The 9,871-nt window shown below is 40.1% G+C and overlaps 1 protein-coding gene across 1 annotated transcript; it reads right to left on the bottom strand.

The window, feature by feature from the left end:
- Positions 1-3,114: 3,114 nt before the first annotated feature.
- On the bottom strand, positions 3,115-9,532 carry LOC142943574 (uncharacterized). The gene is made up of 4 exons (XM_076085161.1): positions 9,186-9,532; positions 8,970-9,083; positions 7,211-7,700; positions 3,115-3,690 (listed from the first exon to the last, which is right to left on the bottom strand). Exons 1-4 carry the CDS (start codon positions 9,530-9,532, stop codon positions 3,208-3,210), a joined length of 1,434 nt encoding a protein of 477 aa, XP_075941276.1. The 3' UTR covers positions 3,115-3,207.
- Positions 9,533-9,871: the final 339 nt, after the last annotated feature.

The raw sequence follows: 9,871 nt of genomic DNA, 5'->3' as shown, positions 1-9,871 counted from the left end.
AGGCCGCGAGGCCTGAATGGCTCCTCACAGCACGACCACGGTGTGCTGTCACTCCAACAGCATGAGGAGGAAGGAGAGGATAACCAGCAGGCTGAACAGTAAAGGCACATGTTTTAAGATCCTGGTTAGACCTTGATACTCCTGATTGATGCATCATATTTTCTTCTTGGCTGCTTGCTGTTCTCTCGGATGCATCGCTTGCGGTTGCTTTTCTGTTCCCGCCTGCCAAATGTCTCTTCATTTTGAACACTAAGCCACACATGTGAGTCGCCAAGGATCATGGCCGTTGCGCATGCGCATGCGCAAGCGTAAGCGTAACCTGTTACCGGCATAACGTAAACATTTACACGAAAGTACAGGCATTTTGCCATGTATTTATTAATTACTTAGAAAAAAAAAAAAAATCAGCATTTCCCCCTGCGCCCCACCTGTAATACCTGTAATACCACCGCGCCCCGCAGTTTGAGACGCCCCACATTTATGAAGAGCAGCAACAGCCTTAAAGAATATATTTACAAACAGCAACTACGCAAACCCTCAAAACTGATTTAAAATGCAATCTATGATTACTCTAAGTGATGTGTTTACTTAGGGTGAAAAACAGAAGTGCAACTGGTTTAATGTTCCTAAAACTTTACAGTGGGTTTTAAAAAGCTTGTAAAAAAGGAGGACTGCCATCAAGATATTGCTTGCACGCAAATGTTAACAAACATGTGTGACAGCATTTACTGAACACTACAGAGATGAACTCTGAGATCACTTTTGTCCTCTTTAGTCGTCTGCTTTGTCTCATGTTGTGAGAAGCTCTTCTTCTTGATGTTGTGGTAAAGGTGGGGCGGATACATCTTTCACTACTTTTATTTTCTGTTCTGTAATTTTTTATCTAATATATTTTTGGTTTCTCAGTATTTCTCAATCATTCAATCAGTCATTTAATTTCATAAAGATAGGCTGGAAAGAACATTCTTCATTCATGGCTACAGACCTGAACGCAGATATCGCTCATCTATCTCGACCATTAAGTACGAGTATGTGGACGTGCATGTTGGCACATACCTGTTATGCAAGACAGCGGGAAAAGACTTAAACCACCCTGGTATCTAAACACATACCTGCTCGAATAACAAAAACTAAAGGTTTTTTTGCACATATAACAACTCAAGTGCAACTTCCAACCTCCAGTTGCATTAGCACACCACTGAAAAAGAATCTCATTTAAAAAAAGTATATTGACTTGATGGAAATCTAAAAAAGTTAAAAGCAGAAAGTGAGTTCTCACTGAATAATTATCCTGCAAACAAAAAGGCCAAATAAACAGTCAAAAGTAACCTGCTACTGTGCACAGGAGAGCTGGAATGGCTTATGTACTGATTGTTTATTTCTACAAACATAACTGGCATTTCTAGAGGTGTCAGGTTAAATGAAACTTTAGACTGTGTCAAAGTTTCATCTGATATCTGCATTAGAGATTTATAATCCTAGAATGTCGGATTACATTTGCTGCATATTTCTATTTTGGGACTCTCGTCTTCCAATAAAACACTAATTCACTTTAGTTCTCCAGTATGTTTTCTCAGCTGCTGAATTTACGACTACAAACTGCAATGAATAAACACAGAAAAGTATTTGTTCTACTTCTGCTACTTCTGACTCAAAGTAGACTAGGTTTAGTTAAAGGCGCTACCTGGTGGTGGAAGTCGTGCAGCACAGACACAAACATGAAGTACAACATTTTGAACATTGCAGCGAAAACAAACATATTACTCCAGTACATTTAGAATATAAACATTGAATGCAAAAAAAAGGATGCAATTACAAATTGACTTGTAAGCTGATTAAATGGAATTATACCAAAAAGTTTGGTCCCTTACAAACAATATCTAACAGTTAGCAGCAGGAAATACCAAATTAAAAAATCAATCTCTCTCATAGACTATGTTAAGATAATGTCCATCGGCATCAACAGTAACCAAATTCAGAGCCATAAGCGTCCGCCTCATCATCCAAACGCTTCTAATAGTTTTGCATTTAGCAGCAGAACTCTGCAGAGAACAACCAGAGAGCTGCAGAGTGGATTCTTCTCTTCTCCCAGTGAGTCCAGTGAAAACACCAGTCAAGGTTTTAAAGCTGCTGACATCAGCAATATACTAGACATCATTCTGCATCAACTTCCTGATAACATACTGAAACAACTTACATTTCTTCTTTGCTCTTCTTAGTTCAACATCTGTGTCAAGGTCAGTGTCTGCGTTATCCGCAGCATCAGGAAGCTCCAGTCGCACCTCATAAAGGCACCGGGAGGGACCGGCAGCATCAACAGAAGCCTTATAATGGTTCATGTTAGACATACTAGAGAATACTTCAAGGTATTTTTGATTCAAACACGTTATTTATCAAGTCTGTATTGTGACGTTGCAGCAGCACAAGGACATAAATAATAACAGAATTAACCAATTTAGGTAAAAATCACAAGACAAGCAATAAACCTGCAGTATGCATGACCAGTGTTGCACTTAAATTACTTTAATACTGCAGTGTCGTCTCAAACAAAGAGACCCAATGATGTGAGTATTAGCAGCCAAGTCAGCACTTAGTTTAGTTGTAGAGTAATATACCATCTGCTATAACAGCAGACTATAGTAGGAATAGTATATGATAATATTAAGTAATAGTACTTAGTGTTTGTATGTATTGATAAAGAATGCCGGCACGTGGAGGGATACTTGGTCAGTTGTGTCTGTTACATCTGAAAGTATTTCTAGAATATATTAATTCATACGTTTTTTTTATTAACAGAAAACACTTTTAACTTTCAAATAATTATTTATTTATTTGTGCAAGAAAATGTGCAGATTGAGCATATAGATTGTACAGAATATAATTTGCATATTTTTCTCTTATTTCATTTTACAGTAATTGCAACTCTCGAATTAAAATAGTAAATATATTTTTCAGTAGTGTTTATCATCAGGTAGAGTGCTAAATAACAAACAATAATAAGTCATATTTTGAAACAGGTTTAGCAAAAGGTTTATATAAATTGATTTATGTCATGAGAAGTACAGCCAATTAAGAATTCCTTACTGCGGACTAATAAAGGATTATCTTATCTTATCTTAACTTAAAGATACATTTTGATGATGTTTGATGCAGTGAGCTGGAAGAAGGATGTAAATAGAGTTGGTAATCGTCTCTGTTCACTGAGCACTACTGTATTACACACGACTGTTTCTCATCTATTTCTTCTTTTTCATCCACTTCATCAAATGGAATTTTCATTCCTGTTTCTCTGCGTTTCTTCATTTCCTTGTCTGGATGAAATGGCGTCTCCAGGTCAGCTTTGTTTTCCTCTGATGTCAGCAGACCTTTGCACATGAAGTCATAGATCTTCTGCCATGAGTCCATCTCTGAGCACCAAAGTGTGGCTCTGGCTCTGATGAACTGTGAGACTTTGGCCAGACTGATGCTGTCTTTACAGATGAAGAAGACATCCATGCCAAGGAAGAGAGCATTGAGCCCGATGAGCCCGGCCCTGGCCACCCTGGACACGTTACGCAACGCTTTCCCTTCCTGCACGGCCACTTTGCCAGCACTTACAGCCAGCGCTTCACTTTTTAACACCTTAATAGCCGAGGCAGCATCAACAAGCGAATCAATATCTTTTCCAAGAGCACCAGCTTTACAAAACACCTTGATTTATATGAGATTTATAAAGGCCTTAAAACTAGGTTTGACCTAAGGGCCCCTCAACAAGATGGGGTCTCTAATGTAAGCGTTGCCTTGAGGCTTTATTACTGCTGAGAGTATTAACAAACTTGCAATGAATTGAATTATCACAACCTACTATAAGGTGTGCCTGGAGACTTGGGGCCCCAAGAGGGTTTGGGGCCTCAGGGCAGTTGTTAGCTATACCCAGTTAGTAATCCAGTCTTTGTGAATTATAATCTTTATAAACTAGGATATTAACTTATTTAAATTTTTTAATAATTTGATTTCACTTTCTAATGAGACAAAGTCAGCAGATATAAATATTGTGACGACCTCTTTGCTTTGCAAAGGACACGAACAAAAGAATAGACAGATTCCTAAATGTACACCTAGATGCTGCTGCTACATCGCCACCTAGTGGCCAAACGGCTTGGTCACACAGACACATCTATATCCAACAAATGTGGTTGCAAAAGCACAATGTGTACAGGAGATAAATATGTTGTTATGTAAACTCCGACAACAGCATTTGAGCAAACTCTGAGGGGCAGATATATCAAAACTGTATGACTTTGAGCACATTGTTGTTTTCACACTCTGGGCACTTGACGTTGTGAGCTAAGCTAAATTAAAACACAATGTTAAAACAGTTATATCAGCCACGACCTTAGTGTGTTGAATAATGACAAATAACAGCAGGATGGGTTTTGTCATCCATTAATAACCCTTTTCTGCTGCCAGCAGGTGGCGCTTTGCAGTCGCCTCTACCTCTGTGCACAGTTTTCACCTCTTATCAGTTTTCACCTCTTATCCTGTAAAATTTGCCTAAAACGCCTATCCAACGCGTACCCAAAGTAAACTGACAGCTCTTATTGAACCATTGGGAGTACATGTGTGGTTTTAGTCTCTATTGAACGGCAACACTCTGAAGTTTCTTCACAAACAGTCAGAATCACTGTAAGTGCTACTAGCATTGAGCTATGGGGTTTACAACACACTGAAAAAGAAGGTTTTTATTTCCGCCTAGATTTGTTTTGGCCAACAGATGGCAGCAGTTAACTATGGCTGAGACTTATGAGCTGGGAAATACACTGGTACGACAGCATGCAGTCATAGTGCCACATGGAAGACAGAAAATTGGTTTACTAAGAGTGCTGCCGCGTATAAACGCATTTGGAGGCTCGCGTCACCACGTCAAAATACTACATGTCTGAAATTCAAACTATAGTTTATTTATGTTGATGTATAGTTAACTATAACATATTTCACCATTGTCTACTTTCACAGATTCTTGAAAATTCTCATGAACCAGACTTTTCTTGATAATCTGTCTCAGGTACCTGACTCACAGTTTAGAATTTCAGTTTTGAAAACTTTCCCAGGGGGCAATCTGATAAATCTGCATATCCTTGTCTTCGTAATTTCATTGGCTATATGGAGCCTGAGTTTGAACAGGATCTGTTTCCAATTGGCTCGAGCTTTACCCAAAGAAGAGAGGCGGGCATTGTCTTTCAAAGCGGACTCTCGTTGGCTGTTCCAGACTGTGACCGGGCTATAGAAGCTCCTATTGGGTCAAATGAGGTGTCAATCTAACCGGCGGAACGCAGCCTCCATTTTGCATGAAAATCTCCGCTCTGTTGACATGAAAAGTGAAATAATCACCGAATTATGATCACGAGTTATCATATCTGCTGGCTAATTTGAAATGATGCAACAGCCCCCCGTGGGTCTTTATGGACGTACTAATGTGTTTTGGACTAAATCTTTTACTGGATTCGACCGAGTGGACCCTTAGCGATCAAACAAGACCGTTTTTGCTGGACTAGCGTGCACAAGGGGGACGTTATGAATCATAATCGGTGAGTCACGGTGATATTTTATCGGCTATTTTTGGAGTGCTTGTTTGACAGAGACGTTAACTGTACCTGCTGTTGTTATTGTATCTTGAAATGGTTTGCATAAATCGAATTACAAGAACCGTAGCTTTCTAATGAGATATCACATTAATACTCATCGTTACAGAGCAGTTGTGTACATGACACAAATCTACACTTAACACTCTGACGGCCCGCCCGCGTTCATCTACAATCAGCATCAGGTCAAAACTAACACCTCTTAACCAGGGGATACTTCATTGTTTTGATTATTTAGACAACTGAGTTCAGGAAACAGATCTATGTGTATATCTCTATGCCATGCTATGGTGTAAATGTATACTTGAAACAGGCTTGTAGACATCAGTGGTTTTGCTTTTCTTTTTGTGTCGGAAGTGATGAAAATATCGTCTTTATCTGAAACAGACAATCTGCCTTTGTTTCCCTAAATTAAGGAACAGAACAACAAGAAGTGGAGGAAATCTCTTTATTACCGTAAAAATCTAAATATTGTACAACAAATGATTTTACTATTGTTCCTTTTTATATACATATTATATGAAGGAAGTCAAATTGTCCTAAAGCTAGATACATTTATTTGATATGGTTCGTTCATTGTAGAATTAAAGCATTGCAACAATAACACATTGCAAAGACAAGCAGGTACCTCAACTGACACCTAAACTTTGTAAAACTGTTCTTCTCATAATTCTCAAAATTCAGTCATTTAGCAGATGCTTTTATCCAAAGCGACTTACAATAAGTGTCTTCAACATCGGTATTCAAGAGAACTACTAGTCACCAGAAGTCATAAGTGCCTCTCCTTTTTAAACAAGCATCTAAGAGCATAAACCAGAGCCAACGTCTGAGTACTGATGTGATTTGGCCTCTCAGTGTTGAAGCTTAAGCAGAAAAAGCACCGTAACAGCATAATACCACATAATGTGCTCTGATCTTATTTATAAGACAGTAAATGATTATAAAGCAAAAGCACACATTGAATCATTGGAAGTGGCAGGAAATGGCATTTCTAGTCTTAAGTAGCCTGGTATTTCTATCTTACAATTATTCTTAATAAAATGTATTACTGAATGAGATTATGTATTGAGACAAGCCTCATAGTCACAAATGATATATAAATCCAATCAATCTGTTCACTGACCGCTATCTACTACACAACCCTACTTTCCTCCACTTCATCAGACGGACATCTTTTGTCTCTAGATGTTCCTCTCTGGGTAGAATGGCTTCTCCAGGTCAGCTTTGTATTTCTTTGATGTCAGCTGACCGTTGCAGATGACGTTATCGGTATTCTCCCATGAGTCCATCTCTGAGCACCAAAGTGTGGCTCTGGCTCTGATGAACTTTGAGACTTTAGTCTCGCTGCCTTTGAACAGACTGATGCCGTCTTTAATGATGAAGACGATATCTATGGCAAGGAAGAGAACATTGAGCACAATGTTTACTTTCCTGGCTGTGTTTGAGAGGGCAAGGGACCCCTCGACTACTGCCTGACCAATATCTGGTATTTCTGACGGCACACTGGAAATGCTACATAGTGCTTTTCCTTTCTGCACTGCCTTTAAATCAGAGACTTCTATAATAAGTGAACCAATGACACGTCCAACTGACCCCACATGAGAGAATAACTTGTCATATTCTGCTTTCAATTGACTGTTAATAGCTGGTTGAAAGGACACCACTCTCAGACAATCCTGGATGCTCTGCACATCCTCCATCAAGCTCTGGAAGACCTCACTGGCTTTCTTTTGCTGTTTACGGTTTTCACCAATCTCTGTGGCAGTGGTGACCAGACTGGTGACTGCGCTGGCAATTCCCATCCCCATCCCAGTTATTATCAGAACTCGCGAATGAACAGCTGTTCCAGGAATTAATAACAAACCAGCCATGGAAAGCACACTTCCAACTGCATCCACTGAGCTGCCTAACACACTGGAGATCTTTGCCCCCAAATTCATCCCGTCTAGCTGAACAGCACATTGATTCAGGTCTTCCAGAGACTGAAGCATCCTGGGCCTTCGCTCTCTGACCTCTCTGATGAAGTCAGAACATGACACTTCCTGGAACAAGAAGACCAGGCGGAAGGGCTGGTAGTCCCTGGGGAAGAGGAGAGACACAATTTACAAAAGAAAATGTATAGATTTTCGAAAGAATAGCTTTTGAGATATATAAATAAACGCCTTTAACAAATCATTGATATTTGGTAATTTTTTTACTTTTCAGTCTCTCTTCAAAATACATTGATGATGTTGCACCAGCTTGTATTTTTTAAGTAACTACATTGAACTTGTTGCAGACTGACATGATGTCAGTATCAAAGTTGGAGGATGAAAACTAATGGGAGACCCCTTGTCTAGATTCACGTTAGTGTGCACATACACTGGTTCGCTACAAAGTTATCAATATGAAAATAATCTGTGGTTGAGTAAAACGCCACGTCTTCACTGTGGCCTCAACTACAACATACTACACCTGTGTTAGTGTTTAGCTGTGCTAGCAGCACGGGTCTGTGGATGGCAATGTTGGCCGGTCGACCGGTCCTCCACAACTATTGGATGGATTGTCATGACATTCGGTAAAGATGTTCATGGTCTCCAGTGGATGAATCGTTATGACTTTGGTGATCCTCTGACTGTTCCTTTAGCGCCAGCAACAGGCTGATATTTTCGGATTTGACATTTTGACCAGACATTCATGGCTCATTGCTCATTACTCCTTTCAACAGGCCGAGCTCCACCAGTATACATTCACTGGCTGTGAGCACACAGCTGCAGCTGCACAGTTAATGCTCAGACTACTACTACAGTTGTGGTCTATACCTATGATGCCACAGTCTGACAAGTGAAGGTGCTAAGGGCTCTTTGATTTGTCCTCATAGGAGAACCCTGGTTGGTTCCTGGTAGAACCTTTTATAAAGGTTCCCACTGGAACCCTTTCTGACCAGCCTGGTCTCCTAAAAATCACTTCCCTATACAAAGAAACTGTGGTGTGACTGATGTTTTAAGGGAAATGTATTTAGTTGTGGATTATGTTTGCTTTTATCACAAATACATTTCAAATGTGTCCATGGTGGTGTTCAGAACTCATTCAGGGGGTTCTACTGAGAACCCTTTTATATTCCAAGGGTTTCATCTAGAATAGGGAGGAGAACGAGTAACGTTTGCAGCAACAGTAATCACCTGTTATTATTACATACTGAGCTTCCTTTTAGTTCAATTATGGTGCGTTCATGCTCCATTCAGTGAAAATTAGTATTGGACGAAGGTAAATTATAACGTTATCATAACGTGATAAAATGTAATCTTGTAAAATGTAGTTTTGGCGAGAAACTTGAATAGAACCAACCCATACATGGGAGATGCTTACCGGATTTCCTTGAGATCATTAATGTGACAAAGCATACTTTGCACTTCTGACAAATCCACATCGAGGTCCACCAGGGTTTCGCCATTTATCCCCAGGAGAAAGTCACTGAGGGAGCTGTGAAAGACACGGTTACTATGAATTTCTACTGGAGATGTTTCATCCTAATTTAATGAAAAGATGAAAACAAAATGTGTTGTTGGTGAAATGTCTCTTTACCTTTTCTCTAACATCTCACAGATTATCTGGGTGGTCTGAATGTATTCGTTCAGCTGATATATCAGCACTTCCACATTCTGAAGTTTGGGACGGACGAAGACACTTGTATCTCTTTTAAACTTGAGGAGGAGAGGGCAGATCATAAGTGCAGCAAAGATGACACCCCGAACATGTTCAGGTCTGATCCCTTCTGGCAGACTTAACACCGGGTTCTCCACCGTGAACACATGAAGTGAGGTGACCGCCAGCTTCTCCACTGCATCCAGGAAGCAGTGGAGCTTCTCCAGACCTCCCGGAGTGTCCCTCAGCACATCAGCCAGCTCTTGTTCATCGGTGACTTTTGACATGTTTGTCCGCTCGGTCTTCCTTTCATCCGTCCATGTAGAGAGACTCTCACAGAATCCTCTCACTGTGTCAATATGGCTGAGGGTATCTTTGACGTACTGGGACAAAACCCTCCGCAGGTCCTCTCTGTAACATGTAGACTAATCTCAGTTAGGGGAAAGGGGGAGGGTCTTTTTATTAAAAGGAGGGCAGATGGATTACTGAATGGGCCTCACTGGCCTTCACATACAAAATGTTACTCAAAAAGACACTGTAAAGGACCCTTAAGAGGTTCTGTGAATATTTCCTACAAACCTTTTACTTTGCAAGTTACCTAAGTTAATCACTTCCTGCTAGCTTTT

Source organism: Anarhichas minor, unplaced genomic scaffold, assembly GCF_050575085.1.
Source record: "Anarhichas minor isolate MPS153535 unplaced genomic scaffold, ASM5057508v1 ptg000140l, whole genome shotgun sequence".
NCBI lineage: Eukaryota > Metazoa > Chordata > Actinopteri > Perciformes > Anarhichadidae > Anarhichas > Anarhichas minor.
This window is presented reverse-complemented; position numbering and strand designations above follow the sequence as displayed.

What these genes read in the sequence shown, in the direction of transcription:
- LOC142943574 (XM_076085161.1), bottom strand. Translation starts at nt 9,532, where the DNA reads ATGTCAAAAGTCACCGATGAACAAGAGCTGGCTGATGTGCTGAGGGAC. An exon ending in AATGATCTCAAGGAAATCCG is followed by an intron (nt 7,701 to 8,969) that starts GTAAGCATCTCC and finishes CCTCTTCCCCAG; the next exon opens with GGACTACCAGCCCTTCCGCC. An exon ending in TATTCTCTCATGTGGGGTCA is followed by an intron (nt 3,691 to 7,210) that starts GTTGGACGTGTC and finishes ATATAAATCAAG; the next exon opens with GTGTTTTGTAAAGCTGGTGC.